General features: G+C 36.4%; 1 protein-coding gene across 1 annotated transcript; it reads right to left on the bottom strand.

Annotated features, from left to right (window-relative positions):
• Positions 1-1,610: 1,610 nt before the first annotated feature.
• Positions 1,611-8,864, bottom strand: LOC139734613 (exosome complex component RRP46-like). Its single transcript, XM_071645397.1, has 6 exons — positions 8,759-8,864; positions 5,602-5,715; positions 4,951-5,072; positions 3,672-3,812; positions 2,618-2,707; positions 1,611-1,860 (listed from the first exon to the last, which is right to left on the bottom strand). The coding sequence occupies exons 1-6, from the start codon at positions 8,862-8,864 to the stop codon at positions 1,756-1,758; spliced, it is 678 nt and encodes a 225-aa protein (XP_071501498.1). The 3' UTR covers positions 1,611-1,755.
• Between the last annotated feature and the right edge of the window lie 4,384 nt (positions 8,865-13,248).

Below are 13,248 nucleotides of genomic sequence, written 5' to 3'. Positions count from 1 at the left end.
GTCACATTACTATGCATAGTACACGAGTCTCACCTAGTACCTCTTTGTTTATTTGTTTGTGTTTTCTCTCGCCATTCTTCATTCTGGTTTAGCTGCATTCTAAATTTATAACTGACCAAATGTTAAATTAATATTTTTTTTTTCATCTACTAGCAAGCAACAGCTCTTAATAATGCTACATTCAATAAAGTAGAAATGGCACAATTCTTGGTCAGTGTCAATCTAACCTGAAGTACTTTGAAGTGTATCACCGTGGATTATTGAGTAAGTTTTAGGGCATCCACTCTATTTTTTTGTCTTTCCCTTCTTTTGAAATAGTGTCATGACTCGAGTATAAAGTTCACTTTGCAGGTAATGTACAGTACTTTGACTTTGAATCTATATATCCGCATAAATGGCGTCAATAACATAATTATGTAGTCCTTGCCCATGCAATGATTTCTGGTGTCCTAATCAATGTCAATACATTATGCTGAACACTCATATAGTTTAACAATCACAAAAATACTACACAAACAATGAGCACTGAGAAAAGTAACATCCTCGTTTCAATCTCCTTCATTTTCATAAGTACATTGTATATCCTATACTTCTGGTAGCTACACGCTGTACAAGGATGATTGCTGGTCCACATTTACTTCATGACAGGCATTCAAATATTTGTGGGGGTTTTTTGCTCTCATTTTTTTTTTCTAAAGGAGCATAATTCTACATTGACAAGTTGTCAGTAAAACCGATGTATTGTTTAAGTTTTGAATAAGTTCAAAAGCTTGCAAGAATGGGGAAGAAGCTTTTTTGGAAGAAAAATTTGCCTCTAAGCAAAGTCTACTGAAACTATGTTCCTTTCAGTAATATATGAAATGTGTCTATTTTGTATCAATGTAAAACACAAAACACAACAAAACAAAACAAAAACACATCTATAATCCTAAACATTACTGTAATTTGCTGAGCGACAGCACTGGAACAAGAAAAATTTGGCTGCCATGAAAGTCTACTGACATGGATTGGATGTTCTTGATTTCTTGTCAAACCCTTAATACAGACTGTGCACTGTGACTTCAGCAAGGTTTACTGTAGAATGCAAATACTGCCTGTAACACCATTATTATTAAAGTGTTCAAAAGAGAAGAAATTGGAGCCACACAACTTCATAACCTTTGATCTATCAATGGTAGTTATCTTCTAGTCTCTTTATCCTTACTTCAGGTCACCTCATCTTGCACGCTTTTCAAAGGAAATGATACTTCCAGACAAAATGCAATAACGATTGTAATTGACAATGACCCTCCTACTTTTACATATTATCTTCTTTTTTTCAAATATATATGATGCACTTCTTCAAAACCACAGTATCAACATTCACTTACGACTTTGACTTAATGTAAAGATGGCATATTTAGCCGATGGTTATTGACCACTCAACTTGAAGTCTGACCTTTCACCTTTGCCACCATATATTGAAATATCTCTCTTGCAATCCCTTGAAGGTTTGGTCTACCTGCAACACATTCCTGTCTGAAGTTGTGTCGATGGAATCACATAGGGAAAAAAATATTAATCATTGCCTTTATACATATCTCATGGTTTTCACCTTCTCTTTCCGTGGAATAACTTTGATAGCCTCAAAAGGCAAAGGTGATTGCGTCTTGCTCTCTTGAATATTTCCCTCTCCTCTTTCCATTTTCCTCTCCAAGGACGCCTTAATGTTCACATTCAAAAGTTCTTCCAGCAGAGTCCAAAAGGGAGGTGACATTACCTATTTGTCCCTGATTTAGACAAAGTCCTCTCCATAGCTTCACGGTAGAAATCAAACACCTTCTCACAGGCCTTCTGCACCATTCCCACCAGCTTGTGATACTGAGCAAACAAGAGTCAAGACAAAAACTGCATGATCCACACAGAATTTCACTTTGTCAGATGAGAACTACAAGTTACGAGTTTTGGTACATATTTATTAATATTTTGGTTGTTGGAAGCTTCAAAGCTTTGAAATTTTGAAGCTTCTGGTTGCTGTAAACTTTTAAGGGTATCTTTTTAAAATTTACACATCACTAATTTATTATAAATAAAAATATCAAAATGTTGACTGCACCATCACCTACTGTCACAGCACATCTCATCCTAGTTCAGATTTGGAAAGAGCTGCTTCTGGGATCATCTCATCAAAAATTCAAGCTTACCGTAAAAACAAATAATCATGCAAACACAAGTGGATGGACGCCTCAAATATGTTGCTCCCTGAACTGCTAATTTTTGAAGCATTAAAGGACATTAAGATCCATTAAGTTTACTATACATCAAAATGCACATCTGAAATGCACATCTAAAAAAAACAAATAATCATGCAAACCCAAGTGGATGGACGCCTCAAATATATTGCTCCCTGCACTGCTAATTTTTGAAGCATTAAAGTACATGAAGGTCCATTAAGTTTACTACACATCAAAATCTAAAATCTAAAATAAACATAATTCATGTGTGAAGTGAGAACTTGAAAATGAGAGTCCCTGTCAATACATTCTGCGTTCTATTAAGATGGTATGGATTTCAAGAACATGAAAATTTCCTCAACAAACGTTTCAAAGCTTGACAGGATAAGATGAACAAGACTTACCTGTTCTACACTGCAGCTGCCCTGCATTGTAGATGCAACAAGGTTGTGAGCCCCACTATCTACTGCAGCTGTCAGCACACATTCGGCATCCTGGAAGAACAGGACAGTGATGACAGTTATCTTACAAAAATACATCTAATTCTAGAATTCTATCATTTTTTTTTCCAAAGCATATAAAGCAATTTCTCGTCTTGGTGTTGCAGTTTTATAACTTTGTCATAATTGCTTTGCAGCTCTGGCACTTGGCAAGATGAAAAAAAAAAATTGACAGCAAGGAAATTAGAAAATCTGAATGCAGAATTCCCACTTATGGTAAATGAATATCTGTATTGTTTCCTTCTCAATTTAAGAAGATTTGTGACCATTTCATTCCATACAGATATCTGAAGAAAGAAGCCATCATTGACAATTTGCAAATTTACCTCAATGAAGAGTGCTAACGAACACAGACTTATTGTGATATAAACTGCCCTGAAATCTGATGCTTCCTATTCTGACATAAATCTCACTCATTAAATAATTATAATATCACAAAGAAAATAAAAGGGTGGGCATATTAATGCGAAGATGCGTGGTGCTCTGTATGATGGAATCTGCATGCCCAAAACGAAGTAGACATTCTCTTTGCAGGTGTATCTCTCTCTTTTGCTTAAAAATGAAGTATCCATGTTACTCTTCAAGAGAATCATTCAGAGAGTAAAAATAAACCGACACCAGAATATGAGCTTCACCTTAAAATGCAACATAACACCACCCTGAACACCACTGATGTATAACAGGGTTGGCAATTGATATCTTTATTTCACTTTAATTTCCCAATCTCTAATCAATATCATTCTGTTCTACCACATGATTGAAACGACATGAATAGCAACAAGTTGGACCAAAGACCAAACAAATAGGCAAATGAACCAAAAAGCAAAGCAAAGCAAAACAAAGCAAAACAAAACTAAAGGGAAAGAGTGAGTGAGAGAATAAATACATTTGTAGTATCGGTGAAATACAGCATTCATTTTCCCCTACTGGGCAAAACATTATGATACTTATGGGCTACCTTGAGTTGCTGCTTCGTGGGGTCAGCCAAGAAGTCTCCATCTTTACCCATCATGCAACAGGATGCAGCCACAGTACACTTCATCGGGATGCCTGCATTGATCATGGCTAGACATGCTGCATTGATGCTACATGCAAGTAGCTGGGGATTGGCAGAGTGAAGGAAAGGCCACTCTGATATTGTTACTTTGTGAGTGAGTGCACACAAACAACACAACATAATATGACTGTTTCTTGCAGTCAGGGAGAAGGACCGTTCAACAAAACCAATAAATACATGTATCAGTATTCACTATTGTCTGTAACAAAAAAGATGCAGTAAACCCCATGTACAATGTAAGTGGATTTTGTTGATGTAAAAAAATAACATTAGAAAATGACAGAAAAGTTAGGTCTTGTTCATTGGTCAATTCATGCAATTTGCTGACTTATGGGATGATGACTTACGTGAAGTTTACTGTATTTGGTAGCTTTCTAAGAGGATAATAACAAGAACAACAAATACATTGAACCATAAGATGCTGGTAGACAAAATGGAGTAACTTTGTATCGCTGGGTATAATATGATACAAATTAATTTCTATATATCGTCTTACTTTTCTCCATAGAAAAAAGTCTGGTACCATCCAGGTACATGTACATTAATGTGTCTTTTGCTATAAAGTTTGATACATTGAGAAAAAGACAGGGAAGGCCTTCTTACAGAAAATACAATTCAGAGCTCATATTTCTAATTGCTTGGCCATTACTATAACAACATCTTAATTTTGTATTCTTAAATCTTCGAACTGCATCATGTCATGAATATGCATTTGTGCAAAGTGGGTGTGGCCTGTTCGGCCCAAGTTGGGAAAGAGGATGGAGCAAGACTGGGACAATGGCACTTGAGGCGAGGGAAGAATAAAGTTTTCTTGTTACTTAAGTCCGATGTCATGGTGGTGGTGATTTGTTTGATGTCAGATGTGTGACACGTTGCTGTGCCACCAAATTTCCCTCCCTTCCAAGTTTCGCAATAATTATTTCGTCTCCCAAAGATAAAAATAGCACAGCAAAGGCAGCTCATGACAATAGCTCACTCAATCTTTACAGAGAGCATGATACTGAACATTCATATTTTATGATGTTACTCAGAATGACATCAATACTCTTTTCCCTTAAAAAATAAAAATAAATGAATAAATAAAATATTAGATCGAGATTGTTAGAGGAAATGCATCCATTCCTTCCTAATATTTCTTCAGTTCAATAATCTGCAGTGAAGGCATTGGTTCAAAGGATACAGCTCCAGCATCTTGCACCTCTTGTACAATAATGTCCACGGATGATCGAGGAAAGAGGGTGGTCAAAATCACTGTTTCACAAGAGTTTCTTATCATTCTCTCAAGGGCCTTTTCTCTCACACCTGAAGAAAGAACAATCATCCAGATGCAATAAAAGAATAACTGATAATTGTTGATATTGGTACAACTCTGTATCATCACTTATTTTGACATACTGAATATACATAGCACATCATACTTCAGGTCTTCATTTAATTTGTAATATACAATAAAACAAAAACTATTGCATAAAAAAAATGTTACAATCTATTAAATCATTGAAGAGAATTAGTCACTCATCTAGCATGATTGGCTGACCATGCAATCATATATTGTATTAATTACTCCTCATTTTGATGTTTTATTTACTCTCTTTAAATACTGTAAAAGCATGTAGGCCTACTTAATATCAAATATCTAATGAACCAAGTGCAAATTATGATATCATGTGATATATGAAAGACATTGAAAAGTAAAAAGCAATTTGATAATGAAACTTTCCATGACAGAAATGAATTACATCAACATGAATGTCTTCTTTTCTCTACTGTAATAGTTAACTTTTTTATATCAGCATATGTATAGATGATGAACTGCTCCACAAAACATTACCTGCAAGTCCAACTTTAGGCTTGTAGACGACGGAGACTGTTGCCTTGTCCATTAAGGCCTTGCTTGGTCTCACGTCCCCAGGACCATACACAGCTGCCATTACTGAAGTATCGCCTTTGAAGAATAAGAAAGAGTTAGAAATACTAAGATGATAATTATACAATTTCAAGTGGATCATGGAGCACAGTTATATTACTTATGATCCGTTTTTATTTATTTTTTTATTTTTTTAATGCTAGTGACACAAGAATACTTAAAAATGAGGCACCTTTCCAGAACATCACCTTGGTTAAAACAAATCATGTTCCCCTGATCACTGCGTAATATCAAACCAGCATATTCCCAGCTCTTACATCAGCCAGACTGTCATCTAAATGTGCTCCATGCTGAATCCAATTATATCAATGGTTGATCACCAATTATAGATACTCATAATACAGTTTATGTGAGCTCTAATCATTGCTCACTTGTAGTTCCCTTTAAAATTTACACTACCTTCAGGGCTGTATCATACTGCGGTTATTACTGGTCTCATTAAGCTGAGGTGAGTGAATAATAGTATGTATTGTGTATATTAAGTGTCTGTGGTACACACATGTATTCATATCTTATAAAATTTTTCATAACACTCTTTGAGAAGTTGCTATACTTCAGCAAAATCATGAAGATGTCAAATGTTTCTTTCACAAATTATGTACAATGAATTGCTTAACAACAGTAACATTCATTGAAAAAAAAAAAATAGAAACAAATATCAGGTGACCACAGCCCAACGGACAAGAGATGTCAAATCACACTCCACTGGAAACCCAATCTGACTTTGATTGAACAAGGAACTCTTTCCTTGGACTTCTCCTTTAATACAGCTGTGCTTGTCGCCGTCGGTTACCATTGGTTTATAGTGACCTCGTCTACAGCCACTCTGTCTATCTTCCAATTAGTCTACTGGCAAATCGTCTATTACCGATTCGTCTAATACCCATTTGGTCTACAACTTGTTTTGTCTAGTACACATATCGTCTAATACTCACTTTGCCCACTACCCGTACTGTCTAATACCCAACTCGTCTAAGGAGCATTTCATCTACTGAGCAATTGATCTAATAGCCAAGTCGTCTATACTCACAATGTCTACTTGTCATGTAGTCTTATATCCATTTCGCCTACTGCCACTTTGTCTACTCCCACCTCGTCTACAAGTCATCTCGTCTACATTCACTTTGTCTAGTTATCATATCGTCCAACCCTTAGTTCGTCTATACCCCACATGGTCTATACCCATCTGGTCTACACCCAACTGGTCTACACCCAATTGGTCTACTCCCAACTGGTCTACTCCCATCTGGTCTACTCCCAACTCGTCTACTCCCAACTCGTTTACTCCCATCTGGTCTACTCCCAACTCGCCTACTCCCATCTGGTCTACTCCCAACTCGTCTATACCCAATATTGGTCTACTCCCAACTGGTATACTCTCAACAATCTACCCAAACTGATCATTCCCATCTGGTCATGCTAATAATGAATATACCACTTTGTCTAGTGTCCAGTCCGTCTCACTGTCATGAACTATTCATAACCCTGCCCTGGTACAAAAATCAATGATAGTCTATTCTTTAAAGTTGTTAATTATTCCGCACATGCTGAATATAAAGACATATTAATGGTGAGACACGACTATCCAGTCAACATCCTGGCCGTAAAATAACTAAATAATAATAAACTAGCTCAGTTACAATCCTCCATCACAAACGAATTGTCAGTCATACGGAATGAAGATTCCAGAATACTGATAATGTACGTCTAATGTGTACCTTTTCATTTTTACCATACTTATGATTTTTGTGTATCAAAGGTGAATGGATGGAGTGTTGAAGTTTGGACATATAAATGCAGCATGATTGCTTCTGATATAAATTACACATCCAGCACAAATGTAACACAGCAAGTTTTTCACACTGTGACATTATTTTTTTTAATAAAAAAAGTGATAAAATTGTCATAATTAGAACAAAAAATTTAAACCAAATGGGGCACCAAGAGTGTTCAACCTATTTCAATGGGAAAGGAAACTGGATGAAGTAGACTTAAGTAAGGAGTTTGTAGTAGACACAAAAAACCAACTATATAACAAGTAGACCAGTTGGGAGTAGACCAGTTGGGTGTAGATGAGTTGGGAGTAGACCAGTTGGGAGTGGACCAGTTGGGTGTAGACCAGTTGGGAGTAGACGAGTTGGGTGTAGACCAGTTGGGAGTAGACCAGTTGGGTGTAGACCAGTTGGGAGTAGACCAGTTGGGTGTAGACCAGTTGGGAGTAGACCAGTTGGGGGTATAGACGAACTAAGGGTTGGACGATATGATAACTAGACAAAGTGAATGTAGACGAGATGACTTGTAGACGAGGTGGAACTTGTCGGAACTTGTCGGATAAAATATCTGACAAGTCAATCATATCCGACAAGTTTTGAGAAATTCTTTAGTCTGATTGGCTGATTTCTCTGAACTTGTCGGATATAACTGACTTGTCAGATATTTTATCCGACAAGACCTTTCATGAAATGCCCCCCAGGACACCGGCCACAAGGAACTTCGTGCATCATCGTGCACATCAAGTTGGGGTCTCCCGTTTGCTAGGGCATGATGTGCCATAGGGGTTTCAGGCGGGAGAATCTCCAGATCAGTAAAGGTGCTTAGCCAGGTTGGAGTCTGCTCAAGTCGAAATTATTTCACTTATAACATGCTTTCCCACATACTCAGATTTACGTTAGTATGTTGTCAAAAGCAAGAACGAACAATGGTCAATGTAATGCTCGACGGTCGTGCGTGGTCAGTCTTATAATATTATGCATATTTCCTTATGCATAGGCCTACTGTGGGATCTTGCTTACTGTAGCTTGAATGCAAACGATACCGGGTAACTGAGTTATTTATGCATGCCGACCACGCCACGCCATGGCCATGAGTATGTTTCACCGATGAAGCCAGCACTAGCTGCTAGCAGCGGGTACCGGGTGCTCGCACAGATCAGCCCCACACCTAGGGGGCTGAATCTACGAGCGACAGGCGTTTGACAGGAAAACGGGCGCGACAAATCGTTCGGTATATTCCATTGTCCACTCCGTTACCACAACTAATCAGAACTTGTAAATTGCCTTACCCTGGGTAAACACAGCAGAGCCATCTGGTCTAGACAAACAGCTTTGTGAAGATCCCAAAGAACGTATTTCAACAGCAGATAAATTATCACCACCGGTGGATGCCATCATCACTGTCTTCTTGCTCAGTCCTCGATTCGATATGTTACACGAGAGAGAGTTTCTAGTATATTTTACCGCGTCCACGTGCGCGTGCGGTGCCGTGCACGCAACGCCCCCCCCCCCCCCCCCCCCTCCGTGCTGCCCGGCTGAAAGGGGGTGGGGGTGGGAGACATGCAACGAAAATGAAATGAATATTTCTCCTAAAGTGTGTAAAATCTCCCCCACGTGGGAGGGGGATACCGCCCCTCCCCTTCTCTGTTCTTTCCATGGATTTAGTGCACTTGGGAGTTGGACAAATTCTCGACTATAGGCCTATTTCATCAAAATTCAATATGTGCCACACATCTGTCATTTCAGTCATGATAATATTAATAAGAATGCTTTAGTTTCCCTTATGTCCTCTTCCATATAACTCCCCCACCCGTTACCCTTCATTCCCGAGAAGAATATATATATATATATATATATATATATATATATATATATATATATATATATATATATATATATATTTAAGATTTATAAGACATCATCTCTTTTTCATTCTAAAAGTGCAAAAGCAAAAGCAAATACATTGTATTTCACCAAAACTGTGCACCAGATCGCTGAATTTCAATTCTGAAAATGCAAAATCTCCCCTTCCAATCTATTCCCTCCCCTCCTTCACAGAAATAAGGGGGTTCTCCTCGCACATCTTTCCCCTGGTCTCTCTCCACAGACTTTTCTAATTGACAAATTTTCATATATTCCACCAAACAAAACTGTGCACCAGATCGCTGAATTTCAATTCTGAAAATGCACTACCCACTAATCTCCCCTTCCAATCAATTCCCTCCCCCTCTTCACAGAAGTTATAAGAGGGTTCTCCTCGCACATCTTTCCCCTGGTCTCTCTCCAGAGACTTTTCTGACTGACGAATTTCCATATATTCCACCAAAAGTGTGTGCCACTGAGATCGTTGAATCTAAATTCTAAAAATGCAAAAGTCCCAGAAGGGGATACAACCCCCCCCCCCTCCACAAACACACACACACCCTCCTTGCTCAGTCCGGTATGACCCCTCCACGGATTTAGTACACTAAAGTAAATGACAAATTTCTGAATATTCCACAAAACTGCATGTGCATTAGATTGTTTTCTTTGAAATCCAAAAATGCAAAAGCTCCGTCGTCTGGGAGAGCTATTAGGCGTCCCCATCCCCCCCCCCCCCACCTCCATAGACTTAGCCGGGAGACTTAGTTGACGCAGACGTGCAAAGATACTGCGATGTAGCCATTTTGTATTTCCCCAAATATTTATTTAGTTTTCTCACGTTTTTGATAGAAAAATTCAAAATATTGCGACATACACACACACACACACAAACACACACACACGCACACACACACACACACACACACACACACACATATATATATATATATATATATATATATATATATATATATATATACTTAGCACAAAAAAAAGGAAAAAAAAAAGAAAAAGAATGTAAACACTTTTTCCAGCACATATTTTTCATAGAAGATTTTGATCAAAATCATTGTGTCATATACCTACCAACCTGGTAGGTTATGATATCAAGGGAAATTAGTGAAAATTGCAAAAATTGACATTTTGTCATTCATTTGCAAATGCCCTTTAAGATAGCAATGATAACAAAAGACTAATTTGATACAATGAGAGACATGAATGAAATAGCGAAAATAAGTTTTCATCCCCTTGTATCTCTTTATGTTCTCCAACGCAAACAAAGTGGGGAAACTAAAGGGTAAAATGAGAATTTTCTGTTGAATCTAATTTCAAATGACACAGAGTAAGTCGCAAGGGTGATAAAATGGACAGACTTTCTTTACTTCATTCTTTTGATTTAGGCATTTAAGAATTCATGAGACAAAGTCAAGAACCAAATATCATTTTCAAATAAACATTTGAAATTTCTACCATTTTTGTTAATATTGCCTCTTTCATGCCATTTGAATTTGGATTGGACAGAAGATTCTTAATTTCCTCAATTATTTTTTTTTTTTGCCTTTCTTTATCTTGGCGGGCTACGAAGTCATCATAGATAACATAGGATGATTTTTTAAACCTAATTTGTATTTTTTTTTGAATTGTCTCTTCTTGTCATTGTTACATGGAAGAGCACATACGCATGAATGACAACTTGTCTATTTTTGCAATTTTTACTTTTGTGTTTTGGAAGAGAAAGATGAATCTGTTCACTCATGCATTAAGTTTGCCTTTTTATTGACCTGCCATGTTGATAGCCAATCAAATCACTTTTAACATGGTATATAAAACATTAATGTTTAGCCAAATTTTCTATGAGAAATATGAACTTGAAAAAAGTTTTTTTTTGCTGAGTGTATATATATATATATATATATATATATATATATATATATATATATATATATATAGATATATATATATACCCACACACATTTGTATCAGCAATACTAGCAGTCAATATTTATGCACCACTTTCAAATCATCACTTTTCTAATCCAAGTCAATTTGAGCATGATGTGAAGTTTCTTTGTAAAGTTATGGCATCCACAGTTTAGCACATTTCACCCTTGGATGGAATATGAAAAGCTAGGCCTTAATCCTCATGAACTTTAATGTCTGCCTGTTTCCTCGTACATGTATATTGTATATACATATGTCTTATAATTATGTACATGTACATCTTGTATGTGTACACATATAAGGTTTTCCTATACTGTATACATACAACATGCAAAGAGATTTCCAAGATCATCTTTTTCTCTTTGTCGCATCATTATCAATTCATAAATGATTCTTTTTATTCTTTCTCAGTAAAACTGATCCATTTACTTGTGTAACAACTGTTCATCAGTTTGATTAATTGGTACATTGCAATAAATGACTTTGTGGTTATGCCTTCTTTGTTTTTCATGTGTACAATTATAAGGAATTGGTAAGAAAGAGTTAATATCAAACTCATCATAATGGGGTTTCACTGCGCGCGCGCACACACACACACACACACACACACACATAAACACACACACACACATACATCAACAAGCATGCAAGTAATAGTTGTTCACTAGTTAGTTGTTCATACAGGTGGAGACAGACAAACAAACGTTATGTATGTACCACAATAAACAAGAGAAAGTACATGTACAGTACATATAGCAAAGAAATCAAAATGTGAGAATTCAGTAAAGAAAGCTAAAAGGGGAAAAAACAAAGGTCCTGCATGAATGCATCCAGTTTTATTTGTTCCATTATAATGTACCGGTAATCATACTTTACATGGCATTCCCGACAATGAATTCAACCCACATCAAACATGTATACACTTCAGATTAATTTGTATAACTTTGGGCATGTTTTATGAAAAAAAAAATTCTTCCCATTTGGAATGTCAGGAAAGAAAAAAAAATAGGGGTAACTTCTAATGGCAAGCTCTTAATCAAGAAATTGCCAACTTAGCTCTACCTTCACACCATGAATACATGTACAAATGTATAAAAGGAAGCCAGCAACATGCACACCTTGTATTTTACAAGCCAGTGTATACAGTATTTACAAATTTACTGCAATTTCTATCATATTCATAGAAAAATTGTGCATACTGTACTTCATGTACTATTATTTTCCCTGTCTGAATGTTTTTGACATTCAATTTCATGTCTTTAAATCTTTACGTTATTGCATTCAAAAGAGTACAAAAGGCAAATCACAAACAAACTATCAATACAAAACATCACATAATATTCCTTATGTGTAGTAATTTCACAGATATAATTGTTGATGGTGCTGAATGGATATTGATTAGCTTGAGACAGGTTAGGTAGAGTCAGTGAATCATACATTATATGGCATTGAGACTGAAAAAAAAAACCACACAAAAATAAAGTATATCTGGATTGTAACATGCTGTAAATTGTATGCAATTTCACTACATTATATTTATAATTATTTTTCTTTCTTAAAAAAAAAAGAATGAGATCAAAGGTTTTCAAACATGAAAATGAAGCATATCGACCAATCACTTTCTAAGAAACTGCAGCCAATGTACAAATTAATGACAAACTGTATTTCCTTCATGCAAAAATCACTTTTAGGTTAGGGCTGATATTCATTTCATGTGCTGAAGCAGCTAGCTACAGTTGTTTAGAGTCACACATGTGGTACTATACATGAACTATAACTAAATCTAAATCAATTACATGTATACGTACAGTGCACTCCAGTTATAATGAAGTTGGCAGGACCAGCGGCTTTCTTTTGTTATATCAAAATTTCATTATAACCAAACAGTAAAGTATAGAAAGATATAATTTTGGGACCTGAATTTTTACTTCGTTGTAAAGAGAATTTGTTAGAGCCGTGTTCATTATAATGGGAG

The sequence above is a fragment of the Diadema antillarum genome, unplaced genomic scaffold (genome assembly GCF_040938485.1).
Source record: "Diadema antillarum isolate AM-2024a unplaced genomic scaffold, OU_Dant_1.0 seq00000533_RagTag, whole genome shotgun sequence".
Lineage (NCBI taxonomy): Eukaryota > Metazoa > Echinodermata > Echinoidea > Diadematoida > Diadematidae > Diadema > Diadema antillarum.
Note: the sequence above shows the minus strand (reverse complement) of the source record. Positions and strands in the feature narration are given on the sequence as shown.

Excerpts from the sequence above, each read along its gene's own strand:
- LOC139734613 (XM_071645397.1), bottom strand. The coding sequence starts at position 8,864 with ATGGCATCCACCGGTGGTGATAATTTATCTGCTGTTGAAATACGTTCT. Across the intron at positions 5,716-8,758 it reads CTCTGCTGTGTTTACCCAGG|GCGATACTTCAGTAATGGCA; the intron begins GTAAGGCAATTT and ends TATTCTTCAAAG. Across the intron at positions 2,708-3,671 it reads CCACGAAGCAGCAACTCAAG|GATGCCGAATGTGTGCTGAC; the intron begins GTAGCCCATAAG and ends CTGTTCTTCCAG.